Source organism: Panthera pardus, unplaced genomic scaffold (genome assembly GCF_024362965.1).
Source record: "Panthera pardus isolate Hobbes unplaced genomic scaffold, ASM2436296v1 HiC_scaffold_2, whole genome shotgun sequence".
Lineage (NCBI taxonomy): Eukaryota > Metazoa > Chordata > Mammalia > Carnivora > Felidae > Panthera > Panthera pardus.
In genome coordinates, this window is record NW_026526765.1 from 127,283,434 (window position 1) to 127,301,356 (window position 17,923).

The 17,923-nt window shown below is 38.9% G+C and overlaps 1 protein-coding gene across 4 annotated transcripts; it reads right to left on the minus strand.

Moving 5' to 3' along the window:
- Nucleotides 1-802: 802 nt before the first annotated feature.
- CUNH5orf24 (chromosome unknown C5orf24 homolog) lies at nucleotides 803-12,137 on the minus strand. 4 transcript variants are annotated; one of them, XR_002073219.2, is made up of 3 exons: nucleotides 11,863-12,137; nucleotides 2,678-6,072; nucleotides 803-915 (listed from the first exon to the last, which is right to left on the minus strand). XR_002073219.2 is itself a non-coding variant. In XM_019421959.2 (3 exons), exons 2-3 carry the CDS (start codon nucleotides 6,067-6,069, stop codon nucleotides 2,710-2,712), a joined length of 447 nt encoding a protein of 148 aa, XP_019277504.1. In that variant the 5' UTR covers nucleotides 6,070-6,072; nucleotides 11,863-12,137; the 3' UTR covers nucleotides 1,553-2,709. The 4 variants fall into 4 exon arrangements, 3 of the variants coding, with proteins under 3 accessions (XP_019277504.1, XP_019277503.1, XP_019277502.1); XM_019421959.2 differs by lacking the exon at nucleotides 803-915 and having other exon boundaries at nucleotides 1,553-2,729; nucleotides 5,643-6,072; XM_019421958.2 differs by lacking the exon at nucleotides 803-915 and having other exon boundaries at nucleotides 1,553-3,916; nucleotides 5,643-6,072.
- Nucleotides 12,138-17,923: the final 5,786 nt, after the last annotated feature.

The following is a 17,923-nucleotide window of genomic DNA, read 5'->3' on the forward strand; positions in this document are numbered from 1 at the left end:
CAACGGCTTACCTCTGGCATTTGTGAGTCACTTTACCTGTGCTACTTACTCTAAACACTCTTACAGAAATCAGGCATGAAAATCCACATGTACTTCACAAGATACCAGTGATGCACATTTTGAAACAGGACAGAGTGATGATGAAACCTTCATAAACCGAGAACAACGAAATCTGGGTGCTAAGAATGGAAAATGTATAGTGGCAGCAGACCTCCTTTCATTCTACTAGGACATTCTTAGCAGAACTGTAATATTTTACAATTGTTCCAAAATTGATGCTTCTATGTTGTTATACAACTATCAAATGCCAATTGATTTCTATTTTCCTAAAGGTTGTTTGCGATTCTCACACACCACTGGCAACTAATGGGATCAAATCCACAAGTGTGTTAATAATAGTCAAGGTATAAATTCGGGGGGGTAAATGGAGACTTCCTTCTCTTCAATCTACAAATCTTAGTTGGCTGGCTTTTTCAACTGAAAAGGACACTGATTTGCTTTCTGACAACTGACAGAAAATGAGAATTTTGACAAGTATAGTTACAATGAACAAATGAGTTTTTACTGTAAAACTCTCATAAGGATCTACAGAAAACATGGTAAAGACACAGTGAATAATAACTAAGTAATCCTTTGAGCCATTGAAATGATCCAGTACGATGGTGTAGATCTCTTCCTAGATTAGGACCAGTACACCTAATCACCAGCACACTCTCATGTAGATGTGAGTGCTTCAACAATGTGAGGAAAAGCACACACCCAAAAATGCTTTAAAGTATGATTTGAAGAATATCTAATACAATTCAAAAGCACAAAACAGCCATCATTTGCTCAGGTTTTGAAATTCAACTTCAAATTTCATCTGTTGTTTCCTATTCCAATTTATCCTTCTAAATGAAGGGTCAGCAAATTTTCCTGTAAAGGAATAATCAGAAATATTTTAGGCTTTGTTGGCCTTATGTCATAACTACTCAGCTCCGCCACTCTATTACAAAAGCAGACTTAGACAATCTGTAAACAAACAATGGCTATTCCAGTAAAACTTTATTTACAAGAACAGGCAGTAGGCCTTAGTTTGCCAACTTGTGTTCTAGATGATCTGCAGGCTTTGAAGAAACTAAAAAAGGTAATTATATGTTCAAAAAATCAGGGGAAAGTGTTTTCCTTTTATATCTCCAATATTTACAAAATATGCACATGCTGTTCTCCCTAAGGTTAACATTAAAACAACAATAGATTAGCCTTGTTTAATACATGAAATTTTTTAAACTAAAAAGATCAACAAAAATGTAAATATAAGCCTTTGGTATAACTATTAGCCTGCTGTATCTTAACAATGGGAAGAAAAAGCAAAGAATATTGAGATCCATTTAGAAATCAGGATTTTAAATTACAAAAATATAAATACTTCTATTTTGAGAAAAACAAAAGCACAGAGGTAACATTTCAGAAAGCATACCTAAGAAAATACAAGATCACAGCCATGATAAAGGTGTATGATTTATCATTCTTTTACTTGATAAATACTGTGCTAATAAAGCAGTAAACGTAGTTGGTTTTAAAGTAATGACTTTATTAATAAATATACATCCATATGATGATGTAGATACGAATCATGAACACTACTCCATTCCCATACACATAATTGCACACGAGTAGCTCAAGTTCATGGACATAAAAACATACACAGTATCTATTCAGACTTTTTACAGCAGAGGACAACGTGCTTATATCAGTTAATTGGTAATTATTTTTCTGTAATTATATGTGGAAAAAGGAAACTGTGAAACTTAAAGAATCAAAGTGGTCTGATTACTATAAATCACACACCTGATTTACTATAGCATTAAATTTTCCCAAAATTAAATACAATGTATGTGAGAGCACAGATTTATCTATTTGGGGGGAGGAGGAGGGAAAAGCAAAGGAAAGATTTAGATACATCCTAGAGTTCAGAGCATATAGTTAAGCTATAATAAAAACAAAAATAAAATAGCATCAAAATATTTTATGTCCAAGGAAAAAAATGTTTTGAACTGTTGTGAATGTTTATATTATAAAGGGACCATAACATTTTACTGCATATAGAGACAATGACTGACAGAGCAGCAGTTATTGTCAACATCCCCTGAATTCTTCTTTTAAAGCTTCTTAGAATAGAAAGTTGTTTTTTTTTTTTTTCTTTAGCTCATACACTGGTTTTTCTTACACTGGCTGGATCACCTTTAACCTAATAAATGGATCCAGATAACTGTTTTTTCCTCCTTAACTCAGAGAAACTCTATTACTTCAAGAAACTATTACATGTAAATTCACACAAACATCAGTTTGGAATGAATATTACTTTTATTACTTTAACAGAGATTTCCTTAAAAAGTAAATAAAAAATATCAAGAATATTTTAGTCTAAATGAACACTGATTTAAAAAATGTCCCCAAATATTAAAAACTAATCAGATGCTTATTTTCTTCCAATACATTGTGCCAGTATTTTTAAAATATCCAGTGCAAAACTCCAAAGATAGTATCAAAATCATCCCATACTAAAGATCGGTTATGCAAGGTTTATCTGTGAAAAAAATGAAAACTTCATCTGTATTAGCTGCTTATTTGTTAATATGATAATAAATAAGGCATGTTAAAATATTCTTCAAAGAAAAAAGGAAAGCAAACTTACTTGAATAGCAGATCATTTTCTGATCAACAGTTTTAATACAGAATAGTGAAACCTATTTTGTGAAGAAGAGAATTATACAATATAAAATTAGCAATTTACCTTTCAAGAAACAATCACACAGTTGGAAGAAAAGGCCAGTTTTCCCCAACTGATTATATTAAAGTATAGGCAATTGTTAACATGCTATTTCAGTGTTTATCATGACGAGACAGTGTTACAAAAGATGCACGATGTAGTCTTTATAGAGAAGTAAAAATATTGTGTATTTTAAGACTTCATTCATGTTATCACTCTATGTCCATTCTCTTCAGCATGGTACCAATAAAGTGTTCACAAGGAGAAAAGGAAGTGGAATCAGGAGATGCTCACCACCATACAGCTCTAATAACTCCAGGTAAACGGTTACCTGAACAGAAAATCCAGCATTCTAAACAATGTTAACCATTCACAACTGTAGCCATTCGCTTCTTTTTTTCCTGGGACATAACTCCTGATATTAATAAACACTGTTATGAACAGAATTCCTTTAGTTGTTTTCACCATTTCATTAACATGTATACAAAATTCATTATACAATAATACACCTGCTTTATCTTCTGACACACAGCACAGCACCACTGAGTAGATGTGCTGGAGAATGGGGCAAAAGGCAGGGGAATCAACGAAGCAAAGGGCATAGAGAAAGGGAAGGGTATGTACAACAAATCAGGGATAAAAATAAACTGAAAGGGAAATGTCAAATGGACATAGTATAAAACAACATGTAACCAAATCCTTGATAGTGATATATAGGTAGAACATTTAAACAACTGTTTTCAGGAACTCAAAAGAGGATTTCTAAGCAGCCAACTGCTGAACATCATCTTGAGAAAGAGCTAAATGACAGATACATATCACAAAAGTGGATAGATGAACACAGGAATAAAGATGTAAGCATTTGTGTGTGTCAGAAGGTATACTGTTCTGAGTAAATTATTAAAAAGTTTTCTATTTTAAGCTTCTGTAAGGAGAAACTCTTGTAGCAATTTAGCTGCCAGAATGTTAGAACTGATTATATAGTCATCCACTATTGTTCTCTAGGGTTTGTGCAAAGCTAAAATTGATGAGGTCACTGTCTTAGATGCCAGTGCACACAAAGTCCCCACATACAATGCAACACCTCTTACTGTAAAGAGCAGCATAAGTCCAGCTCATTGTGTCAGGCATCACTGGAACACCTGAAGGCTTGCTGCTTTTTTCCTGATAAAAAAGGTATGAAACATGACATCCATTTGCAATCAGTTTGCATTAACTGAGAGCAAGCCCAAACAACACAAGATGTGCCCTTTTAAAATTGTCATTATTTTAAAAGTTTTTGGGTCCTGCAAATCTACATTATAATCTCAAAGGCATTTAAAATCACAAATACATACATTGTAACTTTAAAGTTCATTGGAGTTTTTTTTCCAAATCTGAAGTTTATAATAGTTTATTTTATTTAGAACAAACTCAGAATAAATAAAATGTATATTAACAAAGAATGTTACTTTCAGCAAGGGGAGAGATTTTCTTCTATCCCTACCATACACACCTACCCAGTATTTTTTTTCTTTTCTTTTTCTAAAGCAAACATTGTTGGAAAAAATTTTCTTTTGGATGAAGTGGTCTTACCGAAGCCACTGTTAGATTTTTAATTAAACTAACCAACATATTTTTACACGTTTCATGCATAGATGGATTCCGACAGATTTCTTAATATTTGGGTTCTGACAGTCAGAAAACTGCATTTTGTTTTTACCAGTTTTAGACTCTACCTTCAATTTGTGTCCTTTGGTAGATAGAAACCTGAAACCACAGTAAGTGCTAATGCAATGGGACAATTTCTTGGTAAAAAAAAAAACTACAAAACATTTTGAATAAATGAACAACATTAATAAATGTTTTAAGTATAATGCTTTAAAACTAAATATAATGAAAGGCAAAATGTAGTGACTACGGCTACATGCACACCTTAAGAATGATTCTTTCTCTAGTATATTAAATATGCTATTCTTAGAATGCATTATATTTCACCAGAAATGTAATGTGCAGTTTTTATTAAAAAGTTTAATTTTTCAGTAAATATGAGTTGTTTGTAGTGTTTGGTATATATACTCTTAGGCAATTAAAAAATACACAACATATCACTGCTGGAAGGCAAACACTAAAGAATTCTTTTAGGAATAATGGTTAAATCAATCAATACCATGTAAATCAATAAAACAAAATAAATAAGTTTCTGCTGTTTAAACCTAGAACATTAAAGATTTTTAACATCTGAAGTCTGTGTAAATGCCAAAGCATACAAATTATCTGTGTCCTGTCTCATGAAAAGAAATGTTACAAAAACTCACAGCCATTACCTCAAGTAATCCTGAATCATTAGTTTGCTTTGTTCCATCAGTTAAAAATACCTTAGATATTATTTTTAATATATTGTAGGCTTACTTCACGAACTAATATGAAAAATTGTTTCAGTTGTTTAGCACATAAAACATCGATGCAGAATGGCCTAAAAGTAGTAATGACGTATGAGACACAACCATAACAGTAACTCTAAAGGAAAAGCAAAAATGACAGTTAGGTATTACACTTGAACCTATATACAAACACAACGCCACTGCTCATGCCCTGAGGGCATCTGTGAGCAACTGGCAGTTTCTGAGCAAAAGCAGGAAAACAAATCAAATGGGAAGACAAATTTGGAAAGCCCAGGCTACAAAATCACGTATGTCAAAATAAAACCAAGAAGCTTTGGGATTATTCACAACCTTCCTTCTAAACCTGGCCCTCCTTTCCTCCTTCATTCACTCATTGGGTGGCTTGACTTCACTGCTAGTTTCCTCTACCCCATGAACTGCTCTGCCGTGCATCATAGGGTAAGGAAAAGCTGCTGTGCCACAGCCATAACCAAGATCGGCAAGACGGGATAGAGCTTTAATGCTACCTGGAGGTCTCCCTGGGCTGACTTTGTATCCTGCAGCTTTAGTTGTACCCAAAGGTCTGCCTGGACTTGTCTTAAATCCAGCTGCTTTGGTGGTTCCCAGGGGTCTGCCTGTGCTGGTACGGTATCCTGCGGATTTGGTGGTTCCTGAAGGTCGGCCACGTTTACCGGATCGGTTGAGATTTTTCTTTTTCTTTAGTTCATCCTTTATCTCTAGACTTCTGCCACTTGTAGTCTGCAAGTGTGTTTCATTTAATGGGTCTTGCCTCTGACAAGCCATTGGCTTGTGGCTGACTGTGTGGCTATATTTGCTTTGCTGGGAGGAATATATGTCAAACTGATCGGCAGCTCTCATGGCATCTTCACTGAGGCAGGAAGGCTTGCCAGGCCCACAGAAAGCCGGATTACTGCTGGCAACAGGATGCATCATTTTCTAGCAAAAATAAAAGACAAATATGCATAAATACACATATATAAATATATACCTGTATGACAGCATTCAGTGGTATTGAAAATAGTCTGTCTTCCAAGAGCTATGCAGGCTCCCTAAAATTAGGCTGACAGGCAGGACTCCAGACCACTTATAAACAAACACACATCAGCAGATTCAAAGATAAACTTGTTTTCCTCAATTTAATCAAGGGTATGGAGATATGTCATATAAGGTAACTGAACTCTAATACTCAACTCAAATATAATACATTAGTAGCCATATGTTTCTCTGGTTAGGAAATGGAAAAATGGCAAGCAAAGAATATATGTGTTATACTTTATTGGCTTTTTGCTTCTAGATTATGAAACCCTAAAAGGATAACAACAAACACAAGAACTTTTATTAACATGATTCTTCTTCTCATTTGCCTAACACTTTTAGAATGTCTCTTATTGGCCTTTTATTTCTCACATATACACTTCTGATCTGGCTACAATTTCCACAAGACACTTCCTCATTGTAATTTATTACTGATATATAATCCTGAGTGTGTGCTACACTTTACAAAACACAGAAATGTGTCAAGCAAAGAAAAGAATCTCTCGAGGTACTGACTCCCTTTAAACTAATCTATCCTCCCACCCCCAAAAAACCAACCAACCAAAAAAACTAATCTATCCAAACAGGAGGCAGTACCAATATAAAAGGTGAATAAAGATTTCCATTAGCTAAACTCAGTCAACATTTATATAACTGAGACTTATACTACAAAAATATGGGTAACAATCATAATAAAATACTTCCTATTTTGAAGGTATGGTTATCAAGACAAAAAGTTCAAAGTGTAAACACTGCTTTCTCTCTGATCATAAATATGCATGGATCTTCTTCCCTTACAAGAGCCCTGTGACCAATTAACAGTCTAATCTCTGTTTTGTCTTGAGGACATCCCTGTGATTTTTTTCTTTATAAAGGATAGATTATAACCACCACTGTAACAAACCAGTCCTTAACAGCCATATCATTTAGACACACAGAAAATGAGTTTATAGAGACTAAAGTATTATATTTCAATAAGGTAAGAAAATAAACCTGTGGGTTCCATTCAGATTTAGAAAAAGAATCACAGGTGTATAGTAAGGTCTAGCCCCCAAGTTGTTAGATGTTAGCCTATACCATACATGTAAAAGTGGACCAAAACTTCAGTTATGAAGGCAGAAAGAAATGGGAATCAAGTCACAGAAGTGAATTCTGTTAAATCACAAAATATCTGCTGAAAATCAACAGATAACAGAGCTACTGGGCAGCTGGCTTAAAGCCTTAACTAGAAAGGAAGAGTATCTACAGTGACAAGCTAGTTGTTTATGACAGAAGCCTTACGGACTTGAGATCATAAGTCAAGATTGAGTTAAACACAAATATTAGAAGAAACAATTCTTCACTCAATCCCAAGGATATAATCAAAAAGAGGTTATTAATTATCACCTCACCAGCTCAAATTCTAAGTTCAGGTCAGAAATAAAGGGAGATCATCAAGATGTGTTCCAAATGTAGTAATATTAGGTGAAAGTTAACAGTTTTTGAACATTTTCTAGGTGGTAGGTGGTAAGTTTGGCACTTGGCACATCATCTGATTTAATCCTCACCACAACTCTGAGGAACACACTATTATTAGTTCTATTTTACAGAAAATGAGGAATTTTTAGCTACTTGCCAAGGTCACACATTAGGAAATGGTAAAGTCAAACAGGAATTCAGATAATCTGACATGAGAACCAACAATTTCAGCATAATAGACAACTATATCCAGGTATCTCAGTAACAGCACTGTCATTTGGGTCAGATAATTCTTGCGGGGGAGGAGGGTGTCCTGTGTATTTTAAGATACTTATTAGCAGCATCCCTGGTCTCTGCCCACTAGATGTCAGTAACTATACCCTCTTCTTCCTAACAATTTGACAATCCTAAGTTTCTCCATACCGTGCCAATATTCTCTGGGGGGGCAAAACCCACCCCCTACCATGAGCATCACCCAGCTATATTAAAATGAAAACAGAAGACCCATTTTAAAATATTCCTGTTTAAGTTCTTATTCACCTCTTTAGCTTATACCTCTGCAAAAATCCACAAAATCTTTCTGTTAAGAACACTGACAAAGTCAAACATTTGTTTTCCAAATTGAAAAAAAGCTAATGCTGGCAGATGTGAAGGGACTAACCACATTCCTTTCCCCTTCAAGTTATAAACTAATTGAGAAATATAAACAGGAATTAGATAGGAATCGAAGTACTAGTTTACTGCCAATAAAGTTGGACTAGAGACCACAGGCAAATACAAAGAGAAACACAAACCTCTCAGCAGAAGGTTTTAAGAGAAAAAGTGACCCCCTTTTCAAATTTATTATCCAGAAATCACCCTGCTGGAAAGAAAGCCCTAGTAAAAAGAGGTAGAAAGGTATAAGTTCTCTTACACAAGTAGCACTGCCAGTAAAGGAAGAAAATGTTTTCTTTCCTACAGTCTATTTCAATGCTTTAGTTCATACCTTTTAAGTTCCTAATCATTAATTTACCAAAACCTTTCCTCTGGATCTTACTTCCCTTAACTTTACCTTTTCTTAATGTATCAGAACAGTCGCTATATATTAACATTCAGGATACAGAGTCTCAGTTTACATTACATTAGGCTTTCAACGGCAAGATGCTACCATATATCTTCTACTCAAATATCAATCAACATGGAAGCAAAATACACTATTTAAAAAGTAGACCTGTAGGGGCTCCTGGGTGGCTCAGTCAGTTGAGCATCCGACTTTGGCTCAGGTCATGATCTCACGATCTGTGGGTTCCAGCCCAGAGTCAGGCTCTGTGCTGACAGCTCAGAGCCTGAAGACTATTTCACATTTTGTGTCTTCCTCTCTCTCAGCCCCTCGCACACTCCCACAGCCAGTCTCTCTCTCTCTGTCTCTCAAAGTAAACATTAGAAAAAATTTTTTTAAACAATGTGGTCGTCTGGATGGCTCAGTCCATGAAGCGTCTGACTCTTGATTTAGGCTCGGGTCGTGATCTCACAGTCTGTGGGATCCAGCCTTACACCGGACTCCACACTGTCAGTGTGCCAGCCTGCTTGGGATTCTGTCTCTCTGCCCTGACCGTGCGTGCACACTCTCTCTCAAAATAAGTAAATAAAGTTAAAAAAATAAAGCATCCTTCTCCAATTCCTTTAATCTTCTCGGGGAATTTAGGCATTTGGTTTGTATTATGTTAATTTACTTCTGACACAGCTCACATTTATTAAGAGCCAACTCAATGCAAAACACTATTCTAAGTGCTAGGACACAAACAGGAGTGAAGCTGTTTATCCCAATGGAAAGACAATGAGACACTGACTTAAGGAACATTTCTTTTTTTTTTTTCATGTTTATTTATTTATTTATTTATTTTTTTTTTAAATTTTTTTTAACGTTTATTTATTTTTGAGACAGAGAGAGACAGAGCATGAACGGGGGAGGGGCAGAGAGAGAGGGAGACACAGAACCGGATGCAGGCTCCAGGCTCTGGGCCATCAGCCCAGAGCCCGACGCGGGGCTCGAACTCACGGACGGTGAGATCGTGACCTGAGCTGAAGTCGGAAGCTTAACCGACTGAGCCACCCAGGCGCCCCCATGTTTATTTATTTTTAAGAGAGAGAGAGAGAGAGAGAGAGAGAGAGATGTGTGCGCGCGAGCAGGGGAGGGGCAAAGAGAGAGGGAGACACAAAATCTGAAGCAGGCTCCAAGCTCTGAGCTGTCAGCACAGAGCTGGATAGGGGGCCCAAACTCACCAACCTCAGATACCATGACCTGAGCCAAAGTTGGACGCTTAACTAACTGAGCCACCCAGGCTCCCCTTAAAGAACATTTCTAAAGGCAAGTCTTCTATATGTTCTGTATTTGCTATTCCTGCTACTGTCAAGAAATCAGTACAGTATTCTGCTTACTCAATAACTGATTAGGAAGTTGGACAAGAAATTTACTATGACAGTTACTGATGTAAATAGTTAAAAAGGAAAGAGTTAAAATCAATCCTTTCTACTTTTGATTTCAGCCTTTTAAGATGGGAATCAACAGCATTAGATCTTTGTGTGCATAATCATCTACACACATACACACAAAGAACATACATGTTTTTATGCAGTATTTACATATACAGGCGTTAATTAATCCTACACTTAATAATGTCTCCTACTTTGACTTCAGGACTTGTCACCATATTGTTCTTTCTTGTAAGGTTCTTCCAATACTATAGTACAGAGTTCAATGGAAGTATGCAGGGCATATTTCTTAAAAGAGCCAGAATGAATACATTTCTAGAAAGTTCAATACAAAGTTTGGACTGAACGAAAGCCAAGAATAACAGAATGGAATGTGTAGACTATCAAAAGTTAACTGCCTTTTAAAATGGTTCACTGAATATATGGGAGTCAACTAAGAGCTTCTATATATTTTAACTGTACCTAAATTAGAATTTTTAATTTTTTTTTTTTTTAAATTTATTTTTGGGACAGAGAGAGACAGAGCATGAACGGGGGAGGGGCAGAGAGAGAGGGAGACACAGAATCGGAAGCAGGCTCCAGGCTCTGAGCCGTCAGCCCAGAGCCCGACGCGGGGCTCGAACTCGCGGACTGTGAGATCGTGACCTGGCTGAAGTCGGACGCTTAACCGACTGCGCCACCCAGGCGCCCCAAGAATTTTTAAAGCACACACTAAAACTTGCTATCTTTAAGTTGTTTTATCATGTTTAAACCCGAAAGTCCTTGGGTGAGCAGTTCTTTATGAAAGAATTCCTTTCCCTTCTCTTGAATGTGGCAGTCATTACTGCCAACATAAAGAACTCTAACTATTTTTAGTAGCTTCACAAAGCTTTACTGAAGCTTTCTAAACATGGAGAAAAATCTTCCTTTCAAGAAATCCAAGTTCTGCTCTCTTCCAAAGACCAAACATCACATAATTCTCAGAGATCTCTTTCACGTCATTTGGGTTGTAACAATTATATAGAATCATATATGTTTTTATAATTATAAATTGAAGTCCATTTGTGACCCGCGTCACTCAGAATGTCTATTCAGCTAAAACCAAAACAAATGCCAAAGCCATGCATCCTGTCCCACCACGGAAAGTTTTGTTACTAGGACAGATCATAAATAACAGCATTCTTTGTCTTCTTTCTACTCCCTTAGTTGTGCCCCACGGCGCAGTTTCCCCGGTGTCAGAATCCTTATCTGACTTGGAAGTGTTTACAAATGTATTAGCAGTTATGCTCAAAAGCGATTATTAATGCATTAGCAAGAACAACTTTGCAAGACACATGTCCACACTAGAGAAAGAGTCCTGAACCCTCCAATAATCAAAATTCATAGCCCGCTCTCCGTGCACTTGGGAGTTCCGCAAGCTGAAGTCCACAGGCCACTGCATCTAGATGTCTCCATTTCGAAGCCGGCCGACTTCAATTTAAAGGGGCTCAGGAAGGACCGCTAATTCCGACCTCTCAAAGAAAAGAAAAGGTGACCCCTCCCCCCTGCCGCAGGAGGCATTTCCCCCAATAATGGCTCCACGCCGAGGGACGAACAGACTACGTCCGGGGCCCCTCCTCTCGCTTCGGGCTAGGCCAGAGCCCCTCCTCAGACGTGGGTTGGAGACCTCTTCGCACCAGCTGGCGAGGCCCCTGTTCTGGCCGCCTCCTTACCGTCTACACGAGCTCCCGCCGCCCAGACTCTGCTCCGAGCCAGACTGACAAACCCCGCGCGCCCACCTACCTCAGTCGCTGGTAGCCCGGCCCCTCAGCGCGCCCAAGGGTTGCCCATCAGCTGGGAACCTCACGCCCGCGCCGCTCCCTTCCTAGCCCGCCGCCTCTGCACTACGCGAAAAGCCCAAGTGAGAGGGGCAGACAGCTAGGGCGGTGGCGGCGAAGTGGACGCTGACTTCCAGCTCCCGCCGCAGCCACCACTCCGGATCCTGCCCCAAACGCAGGAGGAAGAGGCCGCCACAGCCCAGTACTGCGAAGGGAGGCGTGCGCGAGCTCGCAAGAACCGCGCACGCACACGCACACGCACACGCACACGCACACGCACACGCACATCGCGAGACCCAGTCTCCCGCCGACGACCAGCACGCAGGCTCGGGGAGGGTAGCCGGCAGAGCCAGGATGCGCTTGCGCGCCGTGGGGCCGAACGGGAGGCGGTGCTTAGGACCGCGCAGGTCTGGTTGTGGTTCAGGCTGTAGATGAGTTGTAGACCCACCGGAAGGGATGCAGCTTCTTACCAGGATTTTCGTCGCGATTCCAAGTAGATGTTGGAACTACTACTTGACCCCATTTCTCAGATTAAAGTACTAAGTGATGGAGTCATGATTTGAACCCTGCTGCCTTGTTCCAAAAAGCCTGCCTTTAATTAATGGTGGCAAAAAGATGAATGCCTAATTGTGTTAGGTGCTGTCTAAAGCATGTTACAAGGGCTCAGCTTCTACCCTTTAGCTGCTTATGGATGGGTAGAATGAGACCTCCACCTAACAAAATGGGGAATATTCAAATAAAATGAGTTTGGGGCCTCAGACCTAGGCCCATGTGATCATGAAAAGCATTTTGTGGGGACATCCTGTACTTTTAAAAAAGTTTTTTACACTCAAGACTTAAGAATTGCCATATTCTTCATTCCACTATCACAGGAAGGGATGGGACAAGTAGTTTGCTTTCAAAATCCTCCCCCCGCTTTATGAAATTTCTGATAGATCAGTCCCCCCCTATACAGGACAATTAGCAAAAGGATTAATTTCCCCAGTTCTTCCTGCTGTGAATTCAGAAAGGAGAGGATCCAGAAACAAAGGCTGCTGAGAAGACATTTTATTTAGTAGTGCAAAGAGACTAGAGGTTGTGCCTCTCCTTTTTGACTACGCAACGAAGACTGTTTGAGGAGGTAATTCTCTGCACGAAATTTTACCTTGAGCACAGTACTTGGCCAGGTGCTGTTGCCAGTAGGAAAGGAGGAAAACTTTCCTGGGTGAACACACAAACCAGGAGGAAAACCAAATATAATACATAAAACAGGCAAGCCCATTCATTTTCTAGCAGGCATAGTTATGTAACAAGATTCTAAATGTTCTCATTACTTCTATAAAATACTAGAAAACAAAACTGATTATACCAGTATAATATCAGTATAACATACTGATTATATATTGCTCATATATAAAAAGGAAAATATGAAGGGTGCCTGGGTTGTTCAGTTAAACCTCTCCCACTCTTTTTTAATTTTTTAAAATGTTTATTTGTTTTTGAGAAAGAGCATGAGAGAGAGAAGTGGCCGAGAGAGAGAGAGGGAGACACAGAATCCAAAGCAGGCTCCAGGCTCTAAGCTGTCAGCACAGAGCCCGATGCAGGACTTGAACCACCAGCCGTGGGATCATGACCTGAGCTGAAGTCAGAGGATTAACCGACTAAGCCACCCAGACACCCCAAACCTCCCACTCTTGATTTCAGCTCAGGTCTTGATCTCACCGTCAGAGTTCAAGCTCCGTGTTGGGTTCTGCGCTCCGGATAAAGCCTACTTTAAAAAAAAAAAAAATGTACACAGATTTGAGGACATATTAAGTAACTTTCCAGAAAAACATTAGGCAAGTCTTCTCTACTCAAGTCCTCTTTTTTTACTTGAAGTGGAATTTCATAATGCATTGTAGCACTCCCATACCATATCATGACCATTCCAGATTCCTAATTACATTTTGTGTGGAATGGCATTTGTACATAAAACCACTTAAAAACAAACTTTCAGGGGGTGCCTGGGTGGCTCAGTTGGTTAAGTGTCTGACCCTCGATTTCCTCTTGGGCACTGGTCCCAGAGTCACGGGATCAAGCTCCACACGGAGTGTGGCGTGGAGCCTGCTTAAGATTCTGTCTGCCCCTCTCCCTGGATCCTACTCTCTCTTTAAAAAACAAAGAAAAACAATCAAATTCTCATACAAAAAAGGTCAGATGATTTGCAGACCCAAAGGACAGATAGCTGGAATAACAGATGAAGTCAGACATTCCTGGGTATCAATGCCTTTCTGCTACTTGTGTCCTATAGTACCTTGGGCAAGTCACTGCTCTTCTCAGAAGTTGCCATTTATGTGAAATGAAAACAATGTCCTCCTTACAGGGATAAGGAATGAAGGTAGCTAATGGGTAAAGACAGATGTGGATTTATGTTTTTGTTTTTTTAACTTTTTGTGTTTTTTAAGAGAGACAGCAAGCCAGGGAGAGAAACAGAGGGGGAGAGAGAATCTTCACCAGGCTCCACACTCAGCTTGGAGCAAGATGTGGGGCTCAATCCCACGACCCTGCAATCATATCCTAAGCTCAAATCAAGAGTCTGCCGTTTAACTGAGTGAGCCACCCAGGCACCCTGATAGATGTGGATTCAAATCCCAGGTCTACCACTTATTAGCTGTATGACTCTGAACAAGCAACTAGTCAACTCAACATGTACTTACTGAATGCAAGGTCCTGGGGATATAGGACTAATATGGTCTCTGACCTCAGGGAGTTTACATTCTGGTGAGGTAGACAAAAATACAAGCAGATAATCAAAATATGTTAACTGCTGATCTGTTATTTTGAGAATCATCTCAGAAATTATAGGTGCCGCAGTACACACAGATAAAACATGATCCTGAACGTAGAGGCTTTTTCAAGAGCAGAGCCATTTATCATCACTTCACGTTCAAGAAAATCATACCTTTAAATGTCACACTCTTTAACTTATCTCCCAACATTTCTTCTTCAAAAGTATATACCCTTGAAATACAATTTGGACGCAACCCAACATTCTTCATTCCTTCATTCAGCCTGACGCAGGGTAGGCCACATCATATAAACAAACCACCAACTTATAAGATTTTCGAATGATAAATGGTAGCTGTACACATACATAAGGAAAGCCATAAAAGGAGTATTTGTTTAGAGCTGGGAACCAGCTGCCTCTAGAGACCACTGAACTGAGGCAACAAGGGTTCCTAAATACTTTCACTTAAACTGAAAGATACACGTAGAAAAATGAATCTCACTTCATAGATTTTAGTTTATCAGTAGCCATGGACTGTCCTTGCTAGCTATATGGCTTACAGCAGTATTCAAAGCAATAGCAATATTGAAAGAGAGCATAAGAAAACCCACACTAATTCACCCATGTTAGACAATAGTACTAACATTTATTGGATGCTTACCATATGCCAGGCACTATCTTTGTATGTTTTAAATGTTCTATTTAGAGAGGAGTGCCTGGGTGGCTCAGTCAGTTAAGCGTCCATCTTCTGCTCAGGTCATGATCTCAGTTCGTGGGTTTGAGCCTGGCATCGGGCTCTCTCTTGACAGCTCAGAGCCTGGGTCCTGGAGCCTGCTTCAGATTCTATGCCTCCTCTCTCTCTGCCCCTCTCCCGCACGCACGTGCACACACACGCATGCACACACTTTCCCTCTCTCTCAAAAATAAACATTGTTTAAAAAATGTAAATGTTCTATTTCACCTCATGCTTACAGCTCTGAGATAGGTATTTTCACATCCCATTTACATATGAAAAAGCAGACATTTTAAAACATTTAAGCAACCATGGCCAATGGTTAAGTACCCCCAATACAGTCAATTTATGTATAATTATGTCTATGTACAGTTGTACCAATACTGTAACCAGTATATTTAAACACAATATGTCATGAAACTTTTTTTTTAAGTTTATTATTTTTCATAGAGAGCCCTAGTGGAGGAGGGGCACAGAGAGAAGGAAAGGGAGAATCCCAAACAGGCTCCACATTGTTAGCACAGAGCCCGACATGGGGCTTGATCCCACAAGCCATGAGATCAAGACCCGAGCCAAAATCAAGAGTCAGACGCTCAAACGAATGAGCCACCCAGGCACCCCATGAAACAATATATTATAAAAGCTACTAAAATTTTTTTAAGAAGAAACACAAATAGCTTTAGTATTTTCTTCCTGCTTTCCAAATACATGTCCCACTTTGGAGATTGGAGTGAAATCTAAGAGCAAAACAAAGTGAAGATTTTCAGTAGTTTTCAAACTTGAATGTGTATCACAGAATCCTACCACCCCAGATACACTTAAATAGCAGCACTAGACCCCTAAATATTTAGAACTTGTGCTCTTTTTGAAGCTCCCAGGCATTCACTCACCTGCTCTTTCACTGAGCTTTCCAAACTGGAGACTTGGGCCCTGGGCTGGCTTAGGGGATAGGGAAGACTCATTTTGCAAATCTACAATACAGTTCTGGGAGTCTCAGCTCACAGAAGACTCTCTCAGGCAAAGGCAAGGAGAGAAAATGCTGCCTTCAAGTATTCTTGACTTGCTGGACCCCCATAGCTGAGAGCCTGCTAGGAATTCAGAAATAAAGGCCATGGACACTTTAATATGCAAGGCTGCTAAAAAGTGCCTGGAGTTGACAAGCTGCTAAAAACCCATCTATTATTAAGTGCCAAGTTAAAGTGATATGCTTTTTCTGTGGACAAAGAGCCATTTTTCCATAGTGAATCTTCACATAGTCTTTTTTCCATAATAGGCAAAATTGAAAAGAGTCTAATATTCAAAACATGGACTATCAGTTATCCACATATTAAAAATGTTTAGGAACTTCTTCCTTCTGAAACTCTAGCTTTTACAGTAGTCCTCATAATATCTCAGAGGGTAACTGAGCTCCAGTTCCCTAAAGGGGTTAAAACTTTTATTATTTTTTCTTTCAAATTCACCCCCCCCCCCCCGCCAAGGTTAATGCAAAATTAGAATTTCTTTTTAAAGGATACAGCTTCAAAATCATGAAGTCCTATAACCTGAAGCCATATTTGGAAGAGAATAAGGTCAAGAAAAACAATCAAAAGTAAATTCCTCAGGGCGCCTGGCTGGCTCAGTCGGTGGAGCATGCAACTCTTGATCTAAGAACTGTGAGTTCAAGCTCCGCATTGGGTGTAGATTACTTAAAAATCAAATCTTAAAAAAAAAAAAAAAAGTAAATTCCTTGCCAGTCATGTGATTTGATAGTATGCACTTACCTACACATCCAGCTAAGCCAAAAGGTACTTTAAAAGTGAGACCACTGATATTGTAGGGATTTTGCAAGAAAATGTTTGTTTACAATTTTTCTTCACATTTCTACCTGAATTCCTGCCTGAGGAAATTGTAAGTTGATATGGGGCAAGACAGGGAGGAGGGGAAGACCTTCAATACCTGCAATTGGTAACACTAGAAAATCTTTACCTAGTGAGGGAACTGTACCATCTTTAGTTCTGGAGAGCTCGCCTAAGAACAGAACATATGGAAAATATTAAGATGGTGATTATACTCCCAAGCTAAACGTCCAACTCCAGTGAGATTTTATTAAGGTTTTCTGATGATTTCATCACCTAAACTGAATAAAAAGCTAAGACATCCCCTCTACTCCTCCACATATATTCACTCTCTTTCTCTTTATAATTACACATTCATCTCTTTTTTTAAGGTGGTTTTTTTTTTTAATTTTATATTTGAGAGAGAAACAGAGTGCAATGCAAATAGGGGAGGGGCAAAGAGACGGAGAAAGAATCTGAAGCAGGCTCCAGGCTCCGAGCTGTCAGCACAGAGCCCGATGCGGAGCTTGAACTCATGAGCAGTGAGATAACGACCAGAGCCAAAGTTTGACTAACGCTTAACTGACTGACCCACCCAGGTGCCCCAACACACCCATCTTTTTTAAAGCTTAACTTCAGCTTTTCAATGCCAGAAGCAGAAGGCATGAGAAAATGCCAGTAGATTCCAATTCTGACATAAAACTATGTACCAAACTGTGAAGAAATGGGAGCT